Source organism: Anolis carolinensis, chromosome 6, assembly GCF_035594765.1.
Source record: "Anolis carolinensis isolate JA03-04 chromosome 6, rAnoCar3.1.pri, whole genome shotgun sequence".
Lineage (NCBI taxonomy): Eukaryota > Metazoa > Chordata > Lepidosauria > Squamata > Dactyloidae > Anolis > Anolis carolinensis.
In genome coordinates, this window is record NC_085846.1 from 28811072 (window position 1) to 28838488 (window position 27417).

General features: G+C 39.7%; 1 protein-coding gene across 14 annotated transcripts in view; it reads right to left on the minus strand.

Annotated features, from left to right (window-relative positions):
- The window catches only part of srcin1 (SRC kinase signaling inhibitor 1), a 366662-nt gene that overhangs the window by 186006 nt on the left and 153239 nt on the right, over positions 1–27417 (minus strand). For all 14 annotated transcript variants that reach the window (XM_062984357.1, XM_062984358.1, XM_062984343.1 and 11 more), the window contains one exon: positions 13990–14273. In XM_062984357.1, the coding sequence (XP_062840427.1) occupies positions 13990–14273 (284 nt within the window). The remainder of the gene's footprint in view (positions 1–13989; positions 14274–27417) is intronic.

Consider the following 27417-nt stretch of genomic DNA (forward strand, 5'->3'; position numbering starts at 1 on the left):
GATTTCCTGCTTCTTGGCAGGGGGTTGGACTGGATGGCCCATGAGGTCTCTTCCAACTCTACTATTCTATGATTCTATGATTCTAAACCACAGACCACTTACTACAATGCAGTCTGAGCCCTGCCCCATGGAGGACCTCCTTACAACCACACCAGAGGCACTCCAAGTGGCCAGCTTCTGGCAAAAGGAAATTTAGTACAATGCCAAGTTTTTAACTTTGTGTTTTTCAATAAATTATAACTGTATTCTCAATTTGCTTGTGACACAATAAATAAATAGCCAACCGCAGGACTACACTTTCCATTGAAATACTGTGAAGTTTATGTTGTTTAAAATTGTTCTTCATTTTAAATATTGTACTGTTCTTTTAATTTTTTGCATTACAAAGAAGATATATACAGTGTGCATAGGAATTTATTTATTTATTTTTTCAAACTACAGTTTGAACCATTCATCTGCTTAAAAGATTTGAGGACCCCTGATGTGCACCATATATATTAATGTATATGCTGACCTTGTGCAAAGTCAAGGACAGTTCTTGCCAAAATTATGGATTTTGATATGATATGATGTGTAAATACATCAGGAATGGCCACCAATGTCACCAAGGCAAAGCACTTGGCCGCCATCACTATTTCCCTGCATAGATATTCAAAAAGGCTAGAAGTGGCACCATATCAAAGAGAGTAGAGGGAATCGGTGTTTCTTATAGGTTTTCCTGAGATGGATTGAGCCCTTGGAGATGACACCTTTTAAAAAAAGAGTTAAGATACAGTACTTACACTGACCTGTGGATAAACTTCCCTTAATGTTTAAGGTTGATTTTTGCCTAAAATTTCTAGACTTATACATGAATATATAAGGTACACTAGGAAGGGTTTTTCTTTCAATGCATAGAATATTCCAGAAGATCTAGCTGCCACATTGAACAAGATAGCATCTGTTTCTGATACTTTTTCAATAATAAAGCACAGTCTTGTAGATAAATTTCTTATGATATATTTGTAAATTTAGTACTTTTCAGGGAAGCCTCAATAGACAAGAAGGCAAGCGGGCCAGCTTACCTTACAGTCACAAGGTACAAAAAAATAAGGCTGCTGAGTGTGTAAACAACTCCGTAGCAAAAGAGGATGGCACGTCGGCCTTATAAATGGGGAAGAAAGAAGTCTGCAGGGGCTCTCTGCGAGATGCTCTCTCTCTGCCTCTCTCCCTTTCCGCTCAAGTCACTTTTATAGATCTGAGTCACCTTTATGCCTTTGGGAGAAACCTTGTTAGTGTTCTTACAGGATTCCTTTCATGCAAGCCTTGGGAATTAGGCTTCAAATATACCAGTCCGTGCTCAAAAGCCATTTCCTGTAGAGATGGCAGATGGAACAGTACGATGGATTTTTTCCCAAATCACCTTTGGTGTTTCCCCTCTTAGGAGCATTACAATATACAACTGTTTATATTTTATAATAAACTTGAAATATTTTATGTTCCTGTGCTGCAAGCTGCTTTAGGAAATCTACGACTTTGAAAAGAGACAAAGGTATAGAGTTAAATAAAATAAATAAAATTCAGGCAATATAGTGTTTACTTCTTTAGGTGTGTGGCCTGGCCTATCCCAAAGGAAGGCAACGAAGCACAGCAATCGAAACAAGCTTACCCTCAAAAACAAAACTCCAAGGACAACAGAACAATTGCTCTTGTTCAAATACTGTGTCATGGCATTTAGGACTTTGCAAGTGATAACCAGCACCTTGAATTTTGCCCAGGATAATATGCATCTCATACATAATGTTTGCACAGATGCAAATGGATGAGCTAAATCAGGATCCCTTGTTTGCATTAATTCTGACAGGTGTTTTTCACCCATTCCCTTCCTTTTCACCATGCCAAGCACCAGGGAAAAGGCAGTATGAGTTCAGTCAGGAGTAAAGAATACTCACAAATATGCTCACCTCTAATGAGAAAGTTTGTCTCGACACACCAAGACTCGTTGTTGGGGGGAAAATGGTCAATCTCCACCAGATTTTGCACAACATAGTGTTTGTGTTTGTGTGTGAAAAATCTTGCAGCAAAACCTTGTTTTTCCCCATAATAAACATTCTGTACAGAAAAATAGCGGGGTTTGCACAAAATGTACCATACTCTCCATTTAAAATGGGGATTCTCCTTGCTCCCAAACCCAAAATGTTGACTCGCCAAGGCTAGAACCAAGACATTCAATCATGGCTGGGAACAGTATGGTGAGTTGGGTTTTTTTTAGTGCCAACTCTCTGAAGTCAGTTAGTGGAAAGAGACAGCCCGAAAGACATACAACAACCAAGAGACAAAGTGTTATACTACCCTTCTGCAGAGTGAGGCAAGTGCTTTAGATACTTCGAAACAGCAAGGTCATTTCTGTTACGGGTTTGTAGAAAAACAAACTGCGTGCAGTCCTGTCCAGACTTATCCAGTCCTTTGTTGTATCCACAATTAGCAAAAGAAAAACAAGCCACGAAAATGGAAGAGAAAATCAAAATTTACTCTTAAGTAGCAGAGTCAAAAATCATAATAAAACTTCCAGCAACAAAAACTCACATAAAGTCTCTTGCATTAAATTCATGCATCTTCATAGTAGGCTCTCAGCAAGCATTCAGTAAGTCCCCCAGTAAGTCCCCAAAAGACATTACAAACATTCCCAGATATACCCCATTCAGGGAGTGGCTCAAGCCTATTAGCCCTGATTGTTCCAATTACTCAACCATGAGTTGTAATTGACCAGGTGTTTTTCTCTTAACACACACATACACAAGTAGTGATCCCACAGAAACTTAGTCACATACATGCATATACAGTAATAATTTCTTCTGAGCCTCCCCAACTACTCCTTTGTCTTGTAGGTGAGACTTGTGTGTGCCACATAGCCTGTCATGCTTTTCCCTTAAGCTAGGCAGATGCCCTCAGCTATAGTAAAAGACTACACCAATTTCAAAGAAGACTTCAACAGCCAATTCAGTTCACTTCTGATTGTTAAAATGGAGAAGAGGGCAGGCACCATCTTGTATTTTTCTCCAGACAGTAAAATTTCTTCAGCCAGCTCTACAGAAAAAGAAGCTAGAGTCTGAAGCTCCCCAAGCCAAAAAAAAAAAAAAAAAGAGGCTCTACTATTCCTCTACCCAGCACACGAAAAGGCAAAAGTGCAGTGCCATAATATTTAGTCATCTCAATCCTTGGTCAATCCTCAGGCCTTGTAATGCCAATTACAGAGATAGCTGTCACACATTCATATTCTCTATTGCTCCTGAAGGTGCCCTGAATACATCTTGTCCTAAGAAAGTCCCACATCCAGCTCGCTGAGAAATTTCAGCTCATATAAGTTATTTTTTGAGCTCTGAACTGGCAAGATTATGAGAGAGAATAACCTCTGGTGATTTCTGAGGGTAAGACAAAAATGGCTGAAAAGCTGATTTTACAAAACCAGAGAAATATCCTGAACTGTTCAACAACAGTTGAACTGTTCAACAACAAAACAGTCTTTCTTGGAAGATGCAGTGTGGGATGTGGAATGAGTCTCCTTTGCTGAAGCAGAGGCTGGATGTCCATATTTGACAGGATTGCTGTAGTAACATACTTCGTTGCAGTTGCTATACTGAGGAGGGGGTTGGACTAAATCAGAACTTCTTAAACATTTCCACTCATGACACCTTTCAGAATGAGGAAATTTTACCTGTGCACAAGCACACACATATATAAAATACTATAGGTATAAATATAAATATATAAAATATGTATAATATATGTTTACATGTTTTAAATGTATCTATTTTATTGCAAGAGCCCCCGGTGCTGCAGCAGATTAAACTGCTGAGCTGCTGAACTTGCTGACCAAAAGTTTGGCAGTTCAACTCCGGGGAGCGGAGTGAGCTCCCGCAGTCATGCCGGCCACATGACCTTGGAGGTGTCTACGGACAACACTGGCTCTTCGCCTTAGAAATGGAGATGAGCACCGACCCCCAGAGTCGGACACGACTGGACTTAATGTCAGGGGAAAACCTTTACCTTTATTATATTATTGTATTTTATTGTGTATTGCTGGGCTTGGTCCCCATGTGAGCCACCCCAAGTCCCTTTGGGGAGATGGGGTGGAATACAAAAAAAGTTGTTGTTGTTGTTGTTGTTGTTGTTGTTGTTGTTGTTGTCGTCATCATCGTCATCATCATCATCATTATTATTAAAATCAAACATTTACTGATAATAAATCAGCATGTGCAAGGCTTGCTAAACAGGCTGATTTTCCATTTTATGAAGTACAGATACATCTTCTGCAAAGTCCACTGTAAATGCTGAATAACAGATTCATGTAAATGACTAAAACGGCCACTAAGTGATGGTCAGAAAACGTTAACAGTTGCAAATTTGGAGGGGGGTACACTAGCATTAAGCTAAGGAAGCCATTTGGTGTTGAGACCTACAATTTAAGATGCAGTGGGATAAATGACTTCCAATACAATCACACATCTACTTTGCAGATGTGATTATTTACAGATTTGATTAATATGTTATCTCTAAGAATCTTTAGGTACTCCAGCACGACTCCAGCAGAAGTTGACCATAGAGTTATGCTGGAGGATTTAGAGACTTCTAGATAAATATTCTCTTCATTCAAAAAACTCCTGGTTTTTATTTATGATTTTTCCACTTTTGCAGGGGCTCTGTTCTCTTAACCCTCAGCAAATGTGGAGGGTTGACTGCACTTCGCATTCAAGAGGGCATAATCCCCTCTCTGGTCACTGTAAACATTTTGATCTTTCACTGAAAAACAAGATTCTAGTTCTCAAGGCATAAAAACAAAAGCTGAGGCAGATCTTATACAACTTTCATTGGAAATTAAAACAAGACCCTTTTGCTATTTAAGATTAGGTTGGGGTGTGCAGCACCACAGATGTTGTGCAATTGAAGCCATGCCGTTCTGCAGCTGACTAATTCAGTCTTCAGTTCCCCACTTCCCTCCCAGAGACCCACATTGTTCATCATTGGTCAATATCCATTCTGGAGGGATGAAAATACTTCTTTTTGACCTGCAGCTCCATCTGCTGTTTCAGCCTTGCCTGTTTCACTGCTAATCCGCTCAGGAGGAAAAAGGGAATTGTCACTCTCTTCCAGGAAAAGATGAAACCAGGCTGCCAGCATGAAAAACATAAACATATTTCTTTTACTATATAACAAGCAATTAGAGACATCATTAACTCTCTGATAGCTGTGAAGACTGCAGGGAACACAGTTCCATTTGTGGCACAAACAAAATCCCATGAAAATGAGCAGAGCTGGTACGGTCTAACCCACATTCGTACCATACTGACTGTGTGAAATGGGTCTCAAACCTCTAATGCCTCACTCTAATTTTTGGAATAACATTTAGAGACCACCTGACTCACAAACTGGCTGGTATTTTGATGAACAGAGTGGATCCATTGTGTGCTTTACAGCAGAGATCAATAATCAACATATATATATATAATACTTCTTCTACCTTTAGAGGGGTAGGGTTACAAGAACTCCAGGGAGGGAAATAAAGTTTTGGAAGCAAAAAAGGCGAGGGGGTGGCAAGAAAAATGTGAGCAACAAGGGTGGTGAGGAAGGAAGACTCTGTTCCCTGGGAAGACACTGCTGCTGCTATTTTGGCAGATCCAAACTTTAATTTCCCTGCTTTTCTCAGGAAGAGGAGGAGGAAAGAGGAGGAAGCAGGAAGGAGCATGGTGCAATGGAGCCCCTGACTATCACCCATGGAGCCTCCAAGGGCTCCATGGAGCACAGTTTGAGAACCCTTGCTCCAGAACAATGGCTGTAGGTTGAATATAGAACCATGCTGTAGGGTCCAAAGTCTGCTAAAGAGGTGTTCCATCTAGGACTCTCTAGATCAGGGGTCCCCAAACTTTTAAAATGGGGGGCCAGTTCACGATCCTTCGGACCGTTGGAGGGCCAGACTATAGTTGGCCACCGAGCAATAATAATAATAATTAATAATAATAATAACAACAACAATAATAAAAAAGGGGGTTGGAAGAGACCCTTTGAGCCATTTAGCCCAACCCCTTCTGCCCTAGTGCACCAAAAGCACAAGCAAAGCACCCCTGACAGATGGCCGCCCAGTCTCAATGTTAATAATAATAATAATAATAATAATAATAATAATAATAATAATAATAATAATAATAAAAGAGGGTTGGAAGAAACCCCTTGGGCCATTTAGCCCAACCATCTTCTGCCTCTGTGCACCAAAACACAAGCAAAGCACCCGACAGATGGCCGCCCAGCCTCAATGTTAATAATAATAATAATAATAATAATAATAATAATAATAATAATAAAGAAGGTTGGAAGAGACCCCCGGGCCTTAGTTTGGGGACCCCTGCTCTAGATCCTCCAGATCAGAGCTTCTCATAATGTGAGTCCTGGTACCAAATGCAATCCCCTTAGCTCAATACTGGGGTCCCCAAAATTTTGGCAACAGTAAAAGTTTTCTGAATTTTACCTAGTGTCTGTTATGCAGTTTTTGGTAGATTCTGCAGACAATGTTTTAGCTGTACTTCATGCAAAGGAACATCAGCCTATTTAACAAGCCTTTCAGCAAGCCTTGAAATCCTGATTTGTTATAAGTAAATGTTTGATTTTTATATCTCATCTATATACTTATATACACCAAATCACATAAAATGTATTGCGCCAAAAGGGATTGTGAGTGGGAAAGTTTTAGCAGCCTTGCTCTGGTCAATTCTGGTGGATGTTCACTGCAGAGTCACCACAAAGGACTTAGAGATTCCTAGAGATAACATATTAACAAATTCTGCAAATAAATAAACCCGCAAATATGGAGGGTTGGCTGTAACCTAGGCATAAGTAAACCGAGGCTCTCCAGCTGCTTTGACTTATAACTTTCTGCAATTTCATTCATTCTGACCAATGATTTGGGATTGTGGGAGTTATTTTGCAACATTTATTTTGCTTCAAAGAAAAGGTCAGAGTTGTTCAAGGCACTAAAGGCTTACCCCCCTGTTTACAGGAAGTCAAATTTCACCAGGCATGATGATCATCACAGGGAATAGAAACCTTTTAAATGGAAAGTTTGATTCAGAAAATGATAAGTTCTGTGCCATAGAATATTTACAGCTTATTTTGAGGCAGACTCCAGAGGAGGTCTAATTTTCATTTCCTGAGGTCCTACAGGATTCAGTAAAAGGTTATACAAGTCTAGAGTCATTTTATAACCTAGTAAGCAACTTTGCAATTTATTGTATGCCACCAATCCTGATTCATATTGGATTTGTTGTTTGAAACCTCTACATAAGACCTCCTTGGGTTGTATGCACATTGCATATTTATAACACTTTCATTCCACTTTAACTGCTATAGCTTCATCCTATGGAATCTTGGTATTTGTAGTCCAGTGAGCGGCTTAAATTTTCTAGTGCATTTCTTTGAATGTTTGAGAGTTATCTAACAGAGAATTCCAAGGACCTTGCCAAACCACAATTCTCAAACTTCTATAGAATTGAGACATGCAGTTAAATTGGCATGAGACTACGAGTATGACTGTATAATTTGGATGTACCCTAGGTGGGGCCAATTCCAATCTTGTGTCAAAGCCACATGTAGCAAGATAGGGTGACTTCTAGTGTAAATTCTCACCTGCCCAACACTGACTCCCAGTATTATTTGGTTATGCCATATCTTACTATCAGACTGCTATCTCAGAATTTGTGAGTCCCCACAAGTTTAGCAATGAAGTTGAATGGTATCAAAGAGCAAAGTTGGACAATGTTGTCTGTAAACCATTACCGCTTTTGGGAAACTGGGACAATAGACTGTGTGTGTGTGTGTGTGTGTCTGTCTGTATATAATAAATGGAATGATTAGCTACCACTACCTTTTTGTGTAACAAGTACTCCTTGTTTTTAACTCATATACTGTTGTGGAGATATCATTTGGGATAATTTTGATCTTTATTTTAAAAAATTAAGCTCTTTGATTTTTTTTTTTGTTAAATGTACACTCAACATATGCTTTAAAAAAAATAGTTCGCCTATACTATTGTTGTTGTTACCATTGTTTTCTATGCTTTCCTGCAGGGCAGATCAATAAAATGGTCAGTCTGCAGCCACAGTCTGAGTCAAGCAATCTATCCAAAGGGGAAAAGGGGTTATGATGGAAGGAAGTTCATAAAAGATGCAGGAAGAGTGGTACTGAAAGCAAGACAAAAAAGATACACAAGAAAGGCCAGTGACAGCCATTGAAGACAAGATAGTTGGAAATCACTCTGTCTGCCTACACCCCCCCCCCCAGCAAAAAAAAAAAACTAGCTAAGGAAAGGAAGGAGGAGAATCAGGACAATAATTTATTCATTTATTTATTTACAGCATTTATATCCCACCCTTCTCACCACAAAGGGAACTCAGAGTGGATACAAATTATATGTACATACAATATATTATATTATTAGCATAGCACAATATTAGTATTATATATTACTATATTATACTATACCACTATACTACAATATTATTAGTCATATTACATGTAATATATAATATACAGTTATTATATTGTATTATTATTTGTATTCTACTGTATTACATTACATTATTATTATCAATATTATATGTATATACAATATATAATATTATATTATATGTATATACAATATATACATTCTTTGCCTGCTTGTGGAGAGATGGGAAACTTGTCTGGGGGATTTTTTTTAGCAAAACAAGGAAACTCAAAGGCAGGTCTCTTCTTCTAGACATGTGTGAGTCCTTTCATGGGAATGCAGGGAATAAGGGAAGAAAGAAATTAACCTTTTCTTCCAACACAATTTCGTGGCCTGAACTACCTTGTAAAACCTGGTATTTGTCTCTTGGGGAAAACACAAATGAAACCAAGTGCCTGTATGTCTTTTCCAACAGCAAAACAAGAGCAGTGTATGTAGGACAAAGGTTTTAATGTTGCAAGGAACAGATGCAAACATTTACAAAATTTTAAAATCACACTTTTACTAAATGCCCCTGAACCAATCCAGCATTCCCCACAACTAGCCTTTTATTTTAAAGCAAAAGATATTATCATATGTCTCTTTGGATTGTGTCTAACCTGGGAGGAATTATAGCTGGATAGAAAAATCAGAAGAAACCTTTGATTGAGACCTGCGAGCACAGTATCCTCTCACTTTACAGACTCAAGTAGCTGCTGCTGGAGCTCAGAAAAGTTATTTTTGAAGTACAATTTCCCAAATCTCCTAATCAGATTCTTAAAGTTGTAGCCCAGAAAAGCGCTGGCTAATAAATATTATATAGTTGCTAGTACAGAGACCAGAAAGCTCCTGCTCTGAATCCGGGTAGGTTTTGAGAGCCTCAGTTGATCTGAATGGAATTCCTCAGACTGTTATACGAGGTTCACTAAATTCCGAGGAAGCTCTGGGGCAATCCCACAGTTTTGGAGATGTGGATAGCTAGACTGGTCTGGGTTTGCTCCATCTACTATTCACAACACCCACCACTGTGCTGCCACTAAAAAACCAGCTTTCCAACAGAACTTGCTGATGTCACATCACATGTGATCAGAAATGTGACATCACCAACAAGCTTCTGGGAGAGAGCTGCGGTGATGCAGTGGCACCCTTGGACCAGCCAACCAAGTAGAGAGCCAAAGAGCTCCATAGATATTTCCAAGTTACATCGGAGCAGCACTGGAGCCCTTCACACTGGTAGATGTAGATGTGAACTTGGGCTCTATATCCCAGGATCTGATCCCAGATAATTTTCTTATCTCAAATTATTTGGCAGTGGAGACTCATATAATCCCCTCAAAGCAGATAATCTGGGATCAGATCCTGGAATATAGGGCAGTGTAGATCCAGCCTTCGTAAGGGCAGATTTCCACATCAGGAGTGACTTGAGAAACTGCAAGTCGCTTCTAGTGTGAGAGAATTGGCCATCTGTAAGGACATTGCCCAGGGGACGCCCGGATGTTTTGATGTTTTTACCATCCTTGTGGAAGATAAAATTGTCCTTTTTAAAGGGGTGATACTTATAGCTATTTGAAGACAATCTACATGCTGGCTTTGAGCCTTAGATTTGGAAAACAGTTCCAAAGCTGAATCCCAAATCAAATAAAGACAAAAATACTACAGCGAAAGTAAAAGGAGCAGAGTCCATGAGCCTGCTTCTTATGGTGACTGTCCAAGGTTCAGCTTCAAGCAATTAGCCAAATGAAGAGGGGCAGCAAGTTATCTCCGGGTGAACACAGACTGAGAGATATCACACTGAGCACAGAGAACAGATGTTGCTACAGCAGCCTCTTTCCTGGCACCTGGCATAAAGGGGGGCATGACTCCCTCCCTCCATTTCCTATCAGTGCCTGTTATATGTCTTAGATGTCTTAAAGCCTCTGGATCTGACATCTCTGCAAAGAGAGAAGGGAGAGGAAGGGAAGTGGTGTCCGCGTCAGCTGTTCTCCACATTGCAGTTTCAGGTGGCAGGTCATAGGCACACATTTGGCCTCCTGTTTCTCTACTGCTTCTCTGGAAAGATCAAGAAATGAGGGCTGCCTTCTATCTCAGCCCGCATTAAAAACAGGGTGGCCATTTGTGCCTTAGCTAAAAAGAATAAATGTGTTGCTAAGGAGGAAGCCAAAAGGGTGCACAAAGTTGCATAAATTGTGAATGTGTTGATATTATTGCCTAGGAATAAGGCAAATGCACAAATAACAACTACAGTTTAAGTATATAAAACATACATTTCACCATTGTGGGGAAGCCAGTGACCAGATCAACTTGTGCAGCTGCCACTCAGATTCTCACTGAATGCGGATAGAAAGTTTCAAAACTCCTTTCCCCTTCTTCTGGTCCTGTATCTTTGATTTGGACCGGATAGTTCTTCAAATAAGAGCAATGACACCCAATCTGTGATACTGAACTGCAACTTCTATCATTCTTCACCATTGGCTATGCTCAGGAGCCCTCAGTGGTGCAGTGGGTTAAACCCTTGTGCTTGCAGGACTGCTGACTTGAAGGTTGGGTTGCTGACCTGAAGGTTGCCAGTTCGAATCCAACCTGGGGAGGGCACGGTTGAGCTCCCTCTATCAGCTCCAGCTCCATGCAGGGACATGAGAGAAGCCTCCCACAAGGATGGTAAAAACATCAAAAACATCCTGGCGTTCCCTGGGCAACGTCTTTGCAGACGGCCAATTATCTCACACCAGAAGGGACCTGCAGTTTCTCAAGTTGCTTCTGACATGAAAAGAAATTGGTTATGCTGGCTAGAATGGATGGGAGTTGCAGTCCTACCACTAAAAGGTCAAAGGTTGCTGCCTTGGAACAGGATGGCTTCAAACAGAGGACTGTTCTCAAAATAGGACCCAAAGCCTCCCAGGTTTCCTCCTTTGCTCTACTAGGAAAGTTGAAGGTAGGATCCTTACAACCTTCATGGAATTTCAGTAGGGCTTACAGTATCAACGGTTGAATAACATACTTACCATTTTGCAAGATGGCTATTGGTCTTTCCAATTGTGTATGAAATTACCTTCAGGCTATGTACATAGGGTGCATTTGAAACATAAATGAATTTCATCTTTCAACTTGGGTCCCATTTCCAAGATGTCTCACTATGTATGTACAGTAGAGTCTCACTTATCCAACACTCGCTTATCCAATGTTCTGGATTATCCAATGCATTTTTGTAGTCAATGTTTTCAATACATGGTGATACTTTGGTGCTTAATTTGTAAATACAGTAATTACTACATAGCATTACTGCATATTGAACTACTTTTTCTGTCAAATTTGTTGTATAACATGATGTTTGGGTGCTTAATTTGTAAAATCATAACCTAATTTGATGTTTAACATTCCTTAATCCCTCCTTATTATCCAACATATTCGCTTATCCAACATTCTGCCGGCCCGTTTATGTTGGATAAGTGAGACTCTATTGTATATGCAAATGCAGGCATTTCAAAATCCAAAAAAGTCTAAAACTTTCTGCATAAGGGAGACTCAACCTGCAATGCTGAATTTCAGCAACAGGATAAGTACACATGTTTACAAAAATGGTGTACACATATACAACCATTCAGGAACATATGTATGTGTTTGTGTAGCTGTGGAGTCAGCTTTCCTTCTCTTTACTTCTTTTACTATTTGTACGGAGCTCCCAATTCACACTTCAACTTTGGTATGTTTTTGGTCTTCTCTAGTCCACAGCATCTTTATTCTTTTAAACATTTATTGATTTATAACACTCCTCTAGGCTGGGGACAAAATGGGAAAGGTGGCATTGTGATGATCACAAAGGCCACCCAATTAACAATTCCTACAGCCAGGTGGAAAGACACAAGAGTCTTGGTTTTGTGACGGACATGAAGGCCAGCCAATCTGTATACTGATTATCCAGATGGAAGGAAGAAGGCTTTGTGACTGTTACAAGGACCAGACAATTACCATTCTGCACTGCCCATTTTTCCACAAAAAAGCAGGGACCAATTTCCCCTGCCTTAATTAAGTTTAGTTAGGGGTCAGTGTGGATCCAAAACAGGCTCAAAATTCATGTTATTCAAACAGATTTTCTTTTAGCTGAAACTACATTTCACAATACCATTTCCTTTTCATTGTATTACATTTATTGGGCCATATATGAATGCAAAGACTGTAAAAACCAACACTTCACAATTTCTTATGAGAAGTATATGTCTCACCAACAAGTGTGGAATATGTACCCCTCCTGATTTTCCTGGTTGCAATATATAATCAGCCAGCATTAGCAAGCAATTCTTGGAGAAAAGCATACTTGAAAACTAATTTCTACTTAAATTGTCAATATGTCATTGAGAATTGTCTATATCTTCAGTACTTTCTATGGTATGATTCAAAGGCCATACAAATTGTCGGACTGTCTTTTGCAATGTAGATTAACTCTGACAAAGGTTTCCAACTGGAGAGAGTTTTCATCTCAGAAATGGTCTATTGCTGTCCTTCGTTTTATTAACTATTATTATTATTATTTAATACACAACAAGATTAGTACACAGCAAACAAGATCACTATGCTGACTGTTGTATTGGATAACACATTGGACACTTCCCAAGTGTCTAGGACTATGTGATGTAATGGCGAATAATGTATGCAGATCCGAGTAGGGTGGCCTTTTGCAGCTGATAGATGGTTGTTGTTGTTGTTGTTGTTGTTGTTGTTGTTATTATTATTATTATTATTATTATTATTATTATTGCTAGGCAGTATAAACACTAAGGACAAATACATATGTCCATTTGCCCCTTTCCCACCATATTTACTTTAAAAAAAATCTCAATTTGAATGTCGTGATGATATTTACAGTGGGCCCTCAGTATCCATTGAGGTTTGGTTGCACTTATCCAATGGATATCAAAACCCATGGATATTCATTCCCATTATATATAATGACATAGTAAAAATGGTGTCCCTCATATAAGAAGGCAAAAATCAAGGTTTACTTTTTGGAATTTGTTTTTTAAAAAATTGAAGACATGGATGGTTGAATCCATAGATGTTGAATCAATGGATATAGAAGGCTGGCTGTATTAAATGTGAAATGTTCCTTTAAAAATAAGCTCAGTGAAATATTCAAATCCAGAAGTCATAGCTATTCCCAGAATTGAGAGGATCACCTGTTAGCTCATGGACAAAAAAAGGTGGCAACCCTAAGTCAGCATCCCCAAAATGGCTGAATACGCAAGGATTCCAACACAGATCCTTAAGAGCTAAGCCATTGAAGCCCTTTGGCTTATTTTTAAAATTTCAAGCACTTCCCACTGAATTCATAAATTCATAAATTTTGGGACATGGTAATAAAACAATATTGTCCTCTGTCTTTTGAATCTTGAAGGTAAAGCTATATTAACACACCTAATAAGCTATGTCCCTCAAGCCAAGAGGCCATTCTTAGTTTTGTGCTGTGAAAGGAACTCCATCAAGGGAGAAAAGGCAGACCTTACCTGGTCCCGGATCCTCTCCTGCTGCCCTCGGATTGCCAGGGCATGCTGAGGGTATTTGCTCTTCAAGTGGTCCATGAAGGCGTCCCGCTTCCGCTCCATCTCAGACTTTTGGAGCCCCGTAAGGGCTTCCAGGCTCTGGGCGGCGATGACAGTGTGTCGGCGTTCTGAGGTATGCACCAGCCCTACGTTGGAGAAACGGCGTGTGCCATTTCCCAGGGTCCGGTATTCCCTTGGATATTCTGCATCATCTGCTGAGATCATGTGGGCACTAGTCCTCTCGGGATCTACGCAGATTCGGGAGGAAGGAAGAAAAGCAGAGAGGATGTCAGGGCACTGCTCTACCTATCTTAGAGTGGTGAAAAAGGACCAGGGGTATTGGATGTGTAGGAAAGGCAGGAGAGGTTCTTTGGATGGGGCTGGGAGAAATAAACCAGTCATGGGCTCAAAGGAGATACTGGCCAGTCCTCATCATGGGAGGGCCTCTCTTTCTAAATAGAGCAGGTACAGACTACATATTAATTTCACTTTGGTAATAACCATCTGTTCTTCCCTAAGGGAACAGAGCTTATGTTATAGCTTTTTGTCAGAGTTAGGAAGATATTTCTTAAAGTACATTATTTACAGTTCCAAGGTCCATTTCAAGAAGTAGCTGATATTATTAAATTTGTATAGTAACTCTTTGCTAATTCCAGTTACTTTTTAAAAAGACAAAATACACACAATGGACAGTTGAAACCTGTACTTAAACCACGTGAGGGTACTGTCTTATAAATCACAAAAGGAATAACAGTATCCGCCTGTGCTGATGTAACTTAGTTATATCTTCATTACTGGGATGGATTATTAATTACAAGTTAATTACTTCCAAGCTCTGCTTTTTCTTCCCTACTGAGCCTCAGAACAAGGTCACACAAATTTCAGACCCGTAAAATGAGGTCTGAAGCATGATAGAGGTGAGTGAGAAATGGGGAGACAAAGGTCTGTTCCAATCACTTTCCATTCCAAAGTGATTTCCAGAAGGTTTCTGGGTGCAAAAGGGACAAAGGGTGTGTTTGGGAGTGGGGGTTAAGGTGAAGGGCAGAAACGGCTGCCATCCAGGAAAAAGACGAGACAATATATCAAGACAACAACTGGGAAACCACAGAGACATCAAAAACTGGCCAGAGGAGCCAAAATGAAATATAAACAGCCCAAAGACGTCACGGGGAATGACAAACCAGGGTGCCCTGCTCTCAAGCAGAGGCAGACAGAAGGACAAAGACAGACAAACATTCTGAAACAGTAAAGACGTAAGAAAGAAACTGAAAGGAAACAAAAATGAAAGTTGGATCATAGGGAAAGGAATTTTTTGTGGAACACTGCTCTGAAACTGAGGTTGCTGCCTTCCATTTCCAGTGCCTGCCCCAAGGAAAGGAAGTGTAACAACTCACAAAAACCCTGCTCCAAAAAGACTACATTACCTGTTCTGACACCTTGACTCACTGTCAGCAGTAAAATGAGTGAACGGCTCTCTCCGCCAAGCATGCCTTAAACCTTTCCCCTGCATTGCTAAACTGCCCGAAGCCATTCCTGACCCTTGAATAGCCTGTAATATTCTGTCTGTTATTGCCACACTAGCTGAGCCTTCCCATCACCAAAAGTGTGGGTTGGCAAGCATGTAATTTAAATTAAAGAGAGAAAGAACATTCTACACTAAATAATGCACATAGAACAGAAATAAATTGCAACTTGAAAAACAGTATATATTTCCACACCCAATTATTTATTCTGCATAATTTGCTTAGTTCGTGGAATATAGCGATGAGCACATGCAGACCCAGGTCCTCAGAAATGGCATGCCCTACGCAATCTCCAAGTTAGTTGTATTTCTTCATGGGGAATGGGCACCTGGCAGCTAGGAGCAGGTACAACCATGCCTCCTCCTGGAGCTTGAACTTTCTGGAGGAAGGAACACAAAGAAGTACTATTTATTGTATGATGCCCACAGGCTACCTCTACCCCCTATTGAATGCCACTCCTATGGCAGATAAACCCACATTCAAGTCATCTGCTAGCTAACCAGCCCACCTTCCTGCCCTGCCCTTTCCTCCTGACAGCCAGTTTAGAGATGGAAACTGCAGTGGCAGTGGTGTCTGGCAGAGGAGGAAAGGAAGGGGATTAGGTCCACATATGCCACACGTGGCCTCCCTGCATCCATCCTCAAAGGCTCTTTCCATCCATTGTGCCTGACACCTCCATGTTCACCCTGGCTATGAGGCAAAGAGACAGGCCAGGAAAGTGAGCAAAGAGAGGCTCCGCTCCCTGCACATCCTTCATGGCTTCTCTACCGCTATCTTTGGCTGCCCTTCGGGGCTGCTTCTTTTTGGTGCACTCAAAACAGCTGTGTGTATCCCAGTAACAGGAGAAAGAGGCAGTATGGGCATAAAGGAGGAGGAAGAGACATAAGAATTAACTTCTCCCTTCCCCGTCTCTCCTCTCCAGCTCCCTACCACCCTAAGATGGTCCCAGAAGTATTTTTGCTTTTCCCAATTTTGCAGGGGTTCTGTATTCCAACCTCTGTTAGTGTGAGGTGCCAAGTGGAGTGTGAAATATTGCCATACATTTCCCATTAGAGCAGTGGTTCTTAACCTGCAGGTCCCCAGATGTTTTGGCCTTCAACTTCCAGAAATCTTAACAGCTGGTAAACTGGCTGGGATTTCTAGGAGTTGTAGGCCAAAACACCTGGGGACCCACAGGTTGGGAATCACTGCATTAGAGTTTTGTGAACTGGGAATCCCCCACTGCTACGTGAAGGCGACTTTACTATGAAAGTTGGACCCTCATGAAGGGATCATTTGCAATAGTAATTGGTGGCTCCAATATCAATGGGCCAATGAATCTACTTTAAAATTTAGTCTGACTTAAAGTGAGCTGAAGGGCCTCTTCAACTTGTTGAACCAGTTTGTGGGAAAAGATTCAACATCTTTGATAGTTCTGGGCTAAAATGCAAACCAGATTCATTGACTGGTAAAATACATACCTGGCCCCCAGTTCAGCATCTTGAGAATAAAATGCCCCATGAGAATTACAGAATGAGGCATTTCTTAATTAGTAGCATCAGTAATTCAATTCGAAAAGCTAACAGCCAGTCAGCTGAGCAGAAGGTGTGAAGACTAGGCACCTCTTGCTGTTCCAGCATTGTATCAGTGGAGTAGGAATTACATTTTAACTGCAATTAAATGTTAATGAGAGCCAATAGTATTGAACAGGTATAGATGTATCTGTCTGTTTTTAGCCAATATCAATTTCATCTGTATTCAATCATAAGTTTACCCTGTCCCCTCTTTTTTGCAGTAGTTTTAATAGCAGGAAAATGATGAACATAAATAATATTTGCCCATTTTCTCATCCTCAACAAGACATGGCAGACTTTATGCCTCCCCTCCCAAAATTTCGAACACTGAGATTTTTTTCCCCCTTTTTCTGGGAGTTTTTTTTTTTGCAAAATTTCTATGAGGGATTTTTTTACAATAAAAATTGTCTGTTGTTAAAAATGAACTTTGTATACAGAATAGTGAATTTATCACAAAATTCAATATTTTGTGAAAAATACAATACATAAAAACCCGTTGTGGAACTTTCATAACAAAAGCAGAAGGACATAAAAAAAATACTTAAAAGTACTCAAAACATCTCATAAATCAACCCAGCAAGGAAAAAAAATATATACCGTAGTGAAAATGAACAGTTTATTTGCCTTTTCAATATGACAATTGCATTGCAAAATTTGAAAAATGACTCAAAAATAACTTTATGTTGAGGCAGCTACCTGTCTAGGAATTACCTAGTATGTTAGTTCAATAAAAAATGCATACCAGGCAAAATTCTTCAATTATCCTACAATGACCCATGCAAAGGTGCATTTCAATTTTTGAACTGTTGGTTATTTATTTCGTGTCAAAAGCATTGCATAACAAAATACATTTCGCCGCCCTGAGTCCCTTCGGGTGAGAAGGGCAGGATAGAAATATTGGAAATAAATAAATAAATAAATAAATTTTAAAATGATGGGGGGGGGGGGGGGAAGGAAATCACAAGCACCTAAATAGTTTCAGACCAAAAGCGGGCAACAGCAACCACATTGTCCATAGCTTTAAGCAACTCCTCCTCTGTACATGAGGCAGGACATTGTGGGCAAGCATACATATGCGGAGTTGTTTGTTCTGCTCCACAATCACACAAGGTGGAGGATTTCTCCAGATAGTGCCACCTTGCCAAGTTGTCTTTAGATCTGCCCACTCCACTTCTGAGTCTGTTCAGGGACTTCCAAGTTGCCCATTCTTGGTTTGCCCCTGGAGGAGGACCCTCATGGGGGGGGGCATCCAGTTAGAATTTCCAGGTTTAGCTGCCCAGAGGGACACCCTTGCTGCTGCTGGAGGAACATCAAGAGGAGTGGTGGTTCTCATGAAGCCCTTCCTTGATTTGAGTCTGGTGGGAGGAGGCTGATAGTCATGCAATGGGTGGCTTTCACAATGTTCGACCTTATTTCTCTCGCAGTTAGCAGCAACTTCCCGTCGCACGTCAGGAGGGGCAATGCCAGCTAACTTGTAGAGTTTATCAGCAGGTGTAGGTTTAAGGCAGGGGTCCCCAAACTAAGGCCCTCCAAGGTCATTTACTTGGCCCCCGCCCTCCGTTTTATAATATAATATTTTTATATCAGTTTTAATAATATATTATATACACATATAATATTGATAAAATATTATGTTATATAATATAATACTAATAATAATACCATATAATATTATATGTAATATATATTACAGTATGGTGGTATAGTTCAATGTATAGTAATATATAATGCTAATATTGTGCTATGCTAATAATATAATATATTGTATGTACATAAAGCTGCTCTGAGTCCCCTTCGGGGTGAGAAGGGTGGGATATAAATGTAGTAAATAAATGTAGTAAATAAATAAATGAATAATTTTAGACTTAGGCTCGCCCAAAGTCTGACATGACTTGAAGGCACACAACAACAACAACAACAATCCTAATTAACCTGACTATCTCATTGGCCAGAAGCAGGTCCACACTTTCCATTGAAATCCTGATGTTGGTTAAAATTGTTTTCATTTTTAAATATTGTATTTTTCTTTCATTGTTGTTGTTGTTTTGCACTACAAACAAGACATGTGCAGTGTGCATAGGAATTTGTTCCTATTTTTTTCAAATGATAATTCGGCCCCTCAACAGTCTGAAGGATTGTGGACTGGCCCTCTGCTTCAAAAGTTTGAGGACCCCTGGTTTAAGGCATCCTGTGATTATTCTGCATGTTTCGTTTAGTGCTATGTCCACCTGCTTCGCATGTGCAGACTTGTGCCAGACAGGACAGGCGTACTCAGCAGTTGAGAAAGACAAGGCCTGGGCTGATGTTCTTATTACTGTTGGTGACTATTTGCTTTCAAAACCAGAAGCAAATCTCGATGTATTGGAGAGGACAGGCAGTAGTTTCCAGTAAAGCAAAGGATGTTGTCTTATCAATGAGTGGCGAGATACAGTACTACATTCTGAAATATAGGCTCTTCTCATGGCACACTCTGTAGTTACTCTCAGAGGACAGCATAAAACTTTACACAGCTGTTTTGATCTATTCCAACAAGCTAGTTCTAATAGTTTTTCTCTCTCCTAGCAAAGATATTTTGTAAAACAAATCAGTTGTAAATGGCTGCATCTACACTGCCATATAATTCATGATAAGAGTCACATTAGCCTGGTGTGTCCATATAATGCACACAGGCGAATGTGATTGAACCCACTTTATCTGACTTAAACCTGGGTTTAAAAGTACCTGGAAGGTCTGAATGCAGCAGCAAGATCCAAATCTTTCCCAGTGTTGGGATAATTCCAATACAGGATCTAGGATTGCATCCTCACAGCCATCCTGAGCTTCCTTGACTCAGACAACATAGGTGAAGTGACATGGGCCTTCCTGGCCCCAAACACCCCAATTCACCCCAAAACAACAGAAAATTCCCCTTACTGGATTTGACTACTCTTTAGTTCCCGATTCTTTGTCATTACGGGAGCAAAGGAACTTAGAAGTCACATTTGTTCCCTGAATGACAAAAAATTAGGAAATAAAGAACAGGCTGTGCCAGTAAGGGGGTATTTTCTCTCATGGGGGAGGGAATGGGGTGAAGAGAGGGTGGGAAACCAAGCCCATGTGCAGTCCTGCTGAACAGTTTTTGGCACTGCTGGGCTGTCAGGCTGGTGCTCCAGCACCAAGTTGGTTTAGGACAGCTTTCTGCGGCCTCAATGTGTCTTGGAACAATATTTTTCATGCTGGTACTGAGCCATATTATGCATCTGTCTGGAAGGGCCCAATGTCAATTCCAGATCAAACACCACCAAAATATTCTGGATTATAAAAGGAACATATTTAAACAATATGTTGTTACAAAAAAAGGCACTGCACACCCACAGATATTACAACCTAAAGGGAGGCAAGAAAACCTGGAGAGACGGCCGATGATGCCATCATCCTTGCTTATAACAAAAACCTCTCTGCATGTCTGCAGTATAAGCCCTGGCTTTACCGCAACACTGTGTGTCTTTATTTATAGACCAGCAACAAAATATTGAACCACTGGAATATGGAGCTAGTGAAGTATATTTTTGAAATTGCAGAGGCACATCTTCTTTGCTATATTGAATTCCATGTTAACTTCAGGTTTGTTCCAAATGTTCAATGATCAGAAAATCCACAAGATCTTATTTCTAACATGCTGACTCCAAATATTCTAAATCACGGTGTCCCAGTTACAGGTTTAGTTTTGTCGACATGGCCATTTTGTAATAATATAGTACTTCGGTTAGGATTGTCGCTGTAAGAAGCAGTGGAGTGTTAAGTGTGGCTACAATGACTGGCAAAGGAAAGACAAGCTTTTTTCTCCATAAAAATAATTTATGGGATCTTTTTATGTAGAAAGGGGGGAGAAGGGGAACAAGCACTGGAAAAATTAGAAAAAGTTTTAACAAGGCAGTAAAAAATGAAGATCAGCTAGGCTGTACAGTCTGTTGTAGGAAAAATATGTTGCCAATATAGGAAAAATATGCCACCTGCTCTTTCCTTCAAAATGCAATTCCCTGTAAAGTCCAGGAAGAAAATTGTTAACAATGCTGTTATTCTTTACCGTTTTACCCCACAGCAAAATATACCTGTCCAAAGAATTTCATCCAAGATACAGCAAATACGTGAAATCTACTTCTGCATCCCAAAAGGCAGAATCTTACCTAGTTGTTCATGTTTACAGCCAAAATCTGTTGGCATCATAGGTTCTTGGGAAATAAAAATCTGTTTTCCCTGGACTCTGAGAAAGCTGGCAACCAAAGCTGCTTTCTAGAACAGAGACCATTTGTGGTATTTGCTTTCTGGATGAAATATTCTCAGCATGAAGACTAGAATATTAGCTGATTCCATTGATTGAATCTGCCTTCCACCATTTTTCCTGATTTTATAGGGCTTGTAGCACATCCTCTACTTTCTTTCTCACCAGCTTCCTTCTGTTAACTTTCCCCAAAGTAACACACATAGCTCTGCCTCTCAGAATAAGCATTCAGATAACTTTCTAGATGTTTTGGATTACAACTCCCACCACGTTCTATGCATAGCTTGGAAAGTGACATTGAAATCTAATATTGTGCTATGCTAATAATATAATATATTGTATATACATATAATATTGATAATAATATTATAATGTAATACAATATAAAACTAATAATAATACAATATAATAATTGTATATTATATATTACATGTCATATTACTAATAATATTGCAATATAGTGGTATAGTGCAATATAGTAATATATAATGCTAATATTGTGCTATGCTAATAATATAATGGATTGTATGTTCATATAACTTGTAAGCCGCTCTGAGTCCCCTTCAGGGTGAGAAGGGTGGGATATAAATGCCGTAAATGAATGAATGAATGAATGAATGAATGAATGAATGAATCTCTATGTCTTGAAGTTGGTTTGTTATTGGTGCTGTTTTCCCCCTATTAGTAACTATTTGTTGCTTCTTTTTCAGAAGTGACTTTATTGTTTGTATTTATGTTTGTTTGTAATATTAGTAGCTTCTCCATCCAAAGACCTCAGGGTGACATTGACATACAATAAAAGTAGACAAATCTAAACAGTATAAATACAAAAATGATTTATATTCCATTACTGAACAAAATCCTGACGATTTTAATGTTTCTCATTCTGTAGCACAGGTTGTAGCACAAGCTAGCACTTGAATCTTGTGATATTCTTCTTTGGCATTTAGTAAGCCTCAAATTATAAAAATAACTTTAACCATCCATTCAGATTTTGTTCAGATAGCTTTGTTCTCTAATTTGTTCACTGTGTCACGCAAGTGCTCTCTCTTCCCAAGAAACCATAGAAAGAAACCGGGTCATGTTGCCCGGGATATTCTGGGAACTGTAGTTCAAACTGTGGCTTTTCTGATGAATGCTCTAATTGCAGAGGAAGCGGTGCCTGGAGTAGGTTTGCGATCTGCAGATTTGAAAAGCTACCAGTTTGCTCAGTATGCCCCCAAAATGAGAATGCCAGTCCTGTGGGGCTTATGTACTTATTTTTTTCTCCCACTGATGTAAATGGAAAGAAAAATCTAAACACAAAGAAAAAATAATTCCAGCCCTCTGTTTCATAAATGTATTAATGTGTTTGTGTGGTATAAGAAGGAAATTCCCACTGATGTCCCACTGAAGCTTCCCTCCCAGAGAGCAAAACTGTGTACTTATGTATTTGTATACATGTGTGTACATGTGCGTGTATGTATGTGTGATTGAGACAATGCCATTCAGAGGGAAGGATACATCTTCCCTTCACACACAGTTTATTCATAATTAATCTGTAGTTCTTTTTAAAAAATGGGAATGCTATGATACTCTTTTTTATTGCATCAGAAGCGACTTGAGAACATACTGGAAGTTGATTTGTGTGAAAGAATTGGCCATCTACAGAGATGTTGCCCAGGGGACGCCCGGGTGTGTTACCATCCTGCTGGGAGGCTTCTCTCATTTCCTACAAGCTGGAGTTAACAGACAGAAGCTCACCCCATCTCGCGGAGTTGAACCGGCAACCTTCAGGTCATTAACCCAACATTTAGGTCAGCAGTTCAGCTGGCACAAGGGTTTAACCCAATGAGCCACCGCGGCTCCTTATTTGATACTCTAATAAGCTTTCAAAGGTGTGACAATGAAGGACACCTCTAATTTTAATTCAGAAGTTTAGAAAGCTCTAATCTAGAGAAATCAATTCTACATAGACCAGTGGTCCCCAAGCTTTGGGCCTACAGGTGTTTTGGATTTCAACTCCCAGAAATCCCAGCCAGTTTATCAGCTGTTAGGAAGTGTGGGAGCTGAAGTCCAAAACACCTGAAGGTCCAAACGTTGGGAACCACTGATGTAGACCATTGGCCAATTCTGATCTGGGAACAAATGGAAAAGAAAAGGTGCAGAAAATGACCAGAACATGAGAAACAGAATAGCTATATTGCTAAGGAATTCTAAAAGATATACAGCAATATAAAAAGGTAAACTTTTAAAACTGCTTTAAAGCCTGAGGTGAATTAGAGCCTTGGCACTGAAGAAACATCTGCACAAACATCAACCTGCCCGTGCTGCATATTTCTATCATTTTTATCAATACTGAATTTTAAATTAATCTTGTTGAGAGTTGCCCTGTGAAATTCATTACATGGTACTCTAGAAATACTATAAATAAAAATAATGAATAATGTATTTCTGGTGCCAGGTGTGAGCAGATCTTCCCATTTGTGCTGGCTTTCAAAATCCGATGCCATATGGATTCTAACATATGAATCCTCTTTATTCCTCATATTTAATCCTGTTTCATTGATTCATGTTTTATTCTTTTAATGCTTTTTATCATTCTCTGTCAACTTCCCTGATAGCTTATTGAGAGGTGGTATATAAGGCTATACAAATAAATGAATGAATGGCAATACACCCGTATATTTATATTTTTAAAAATAATAAACATACGATCCTCTCCAAAACATCATGGCCTGAATTGCCCACAGGCAATTTTGCTTTGTAACTCCTATTTGACTAAGCCCCTTGAATTAATCAATTGCTTAATGCTAATAGTATTTGTGCATCTATCATGTTGGTTCAATGATCCTACTTTAGTTGGTATGTGCAATTGGTTTTAGGACATAATTTGACTTCTCAAAAGCATCCATCAGTTTTATCTCTGAAAAATCCTGCAAATCTCTTGGGAAGATCATCCGCCATCAACTTCACTGGACTGGCCACATTGTCCAAATGCTCTATCACCATCTCCACAAAGCAGTTACTTTATTCTCAAGATTGAAAAATGAAATATTGGTGGACAAAAAAAAGAGATTTAAAGACAGGCTTAAAGCTAACCTTAAAAATGTAGTATAAACACTAAGAACTAGGAAGCCCTGACACTTGAGCACTGTAATGGAAGGTTAGCTGTGACCAAGGGGGCTATGGATTTTGAAGAGGCACAAATACAGAGGAAAAGGAAGAAAGGAGCTTTAAGCAAATCCTTGTCATGACTGCCTTTCATCTGAAAATCTATGTCCTCAATGTGAAAGATCATGTGGATCCAGAACAGAGTCATGTATGAATCCATTACCGAGATTTTATCTCTGGAAGACAATCATACTTTGCCACGAGTGATCACCTGTGATTATGATGAGCCTGAAGGTGACTTTATATAGTATGCTTAATATTTTTGTGCATGAAACAAAGTTTGTGTACATTTATTTATTTAGGTGATCCTTCGTTGTCCGAGTATGATGGCCTTCCAAGTGTAGTGTCTTGGCTGTGGATATGTAGAGCTTGTGTAGAGGGACTGTAGAGCCCCATTCTTGACCTGCATGTTCTTCCACAGTGAAGACAATGATTTCCATGTGGAAGGCAGTCCCGATCAGAGTTGGCATGATGCACCTTCCTCTTGGCATGTTTCTCCCTTTCGCCCTCCATTTGTGCTTCTTCAATTTCCACAGCACTGTTGGTCACAGCTTACGCCCAGCTACAGTGCTCGAGGGCCAGGGTTTCTCATTTCTCTGTGTCTATGTCACAGATTTTAAGGTTAGCTTTAAGCCCATCTTTAAATCTCTTTTCCTGTCCAGCAATATTCCGTTGTCACCATCTGAACCACCATATAGCCAATTTTGGAATGTCTCAGAATTCCAGATGTATGATGTATTTCTGTCTGAAGGCATTCTTTATCAATCTGCATCAAACTAGCAGACTTTATTCAAATCTCTGTCCTCTTTTTGTCCTGTTTTTGGTGATGTGTTTCTTCTTTCTTTGGCAAAGCAGCAGTGCTTTCCTTAGATATACATTTAGTCCGTTTACCAAACTATACACTTGTTTTTTTTGTTCCCTTGCTGCTTGATGCATGCCTGGGTTTATGACTGGCCCTAAATCCCCACCACTTTTATGACCCCTCTTTCCATGCCTCTGTTATACCCTGAGGCAAAGATGCCTTAGAAACTAAATCACTGGCACTCCACAAAATAGCCTTCGTCAATTAAAGCTGGAGACAGATGATTGTTTTTAAGAGAGTTGAAAGCAATGTTGCCACCTTTAAACCTGAGAAATCACGGACAGCTCAATTATTTACCACTTCAATGGAGTAAACAAATAGGACATTGAAAACTATTTGCTGGAACCGCAGAACTCCCATGTAACCATCTAGTCCCCTCAAAGTAATTATTAAACAGGTCACTATGGTAATAAGAGAGATCCTTATTAGCCTGCATGAGAATTTCAGTTTGCTGAGTTTGAATGGCAAACACAGTACTTCAACAAACTAGCTTTTCTTTCATCTCTTTAAAACATACTTATTTTGGCTTTCTTAAATTAGATATAAGTGTTGAAGGCCTTGCTCAGATCTGTACAACTAAGAGATAGCACAAGAGGACAAGTATGGAAGAGATGGTGGATTGCAGAAGGCAGATCAGCTATCCATTGCTTATATTTTATGTTCCAAAACTTCTGTATTCCAGACATTTTTTAAAAATTTTTGATTGGGGTGACTTATCGTAAACATGCCCTCTTCCTCCACAAGAAGAACTGTCAACTTACCCAGACATCCATAACCCAATAATTTTAAGACAGATCAGAGCCCTACAAATACATGGTTAGTGCATTCCCGAGAGATCCTTGGAGAGCCTTCATTTTAAAATCTCACAAGCACAATCCTTTATGAGTTTTTTAAATATTGTTATTGCAGATCCAAACATTTTACAGACATCTGCTTCTCTGCTTAAAAGGATTTTAAAAACAATACGGACATGTTTGTTTAGGGCCCACAACAAGACATATGTACCCACCATGAGAAACAATGCCTCTTTTAGATGACTTTCAACCCTCCAAAAACTGTCTGTTGTCTTGCGGCATACATCTCATCTATGTTTCCTAAGCTCCTGATATTTCTGCACCTCCTGCAAATTCAGTTTTTGTGGTTTTCAATTACATTACAGGGCACATTTGGATCCAGAGTGTGGAAAAATTATTTTTGAACTATATTTCCTCTCTAGAAATTGCATGCAAAAATAAACTGTTTTTCAAATTTTGTGTGGATCTCATATTTACCACATTTACCCTTCTCTCCTTTTGGATACATTATAATGACAGCTACTTTAAGAGTCAGGTGATTCACCTCTTCAGGTTGCAGAGATGATGGAATACAATTGCATTAGAAGAATAAAAACACACATAAGTGGCAACTCTAGGCTTTCTGCCAGCTCTTTGGGATCAAGTCAAGAGTATGGGGGGAGGAACTGCTCTTCACTTTGCTTGTTCTCCGTAGCTGGAGTGAGCTGCTGCATTGGTGATACCCATTTAAACACAGCCGACAAATTCACAAACTAAGCAGTTTTCTCAGGAGCTATATCTGTAGAGATGCCCAGTGGCCCAGCTGGCTTTGAAATTGGCACCCAGCTGCTCATAACAGAAAAGACTAGAAATAGCAACAAATCTGATATCCAGGGACTGGGGAAAGGGGCAGGAAATAAACATCCTTGGCAGGTGGGTGACTAATATATAAGCTGCCAACCAGCAAAGCAGGCAGGAATTTGAATTTTCAGATTAAACAAGTCCTGAATCTGTCCTGTCCCATGCAGCACCTCTTACCTTGTCTGACAAGAAGTATTGTCCACCAATCCAGACACCCATAACCAAATTCTTTTAAGACAGTTTATAGAGTCCTACAAATACAAGATGAGTACATGGCAGAGAGATCTTTGTAGAGCTAACAGCTCAACAGAACAGCAAGTAAGTGAGCAAGCTACAAGAGGGAATAGAAAACATTCAACTCACCAGGAAAGAAAATCCCAGATATAATAACTAGTCTATGCTCTTG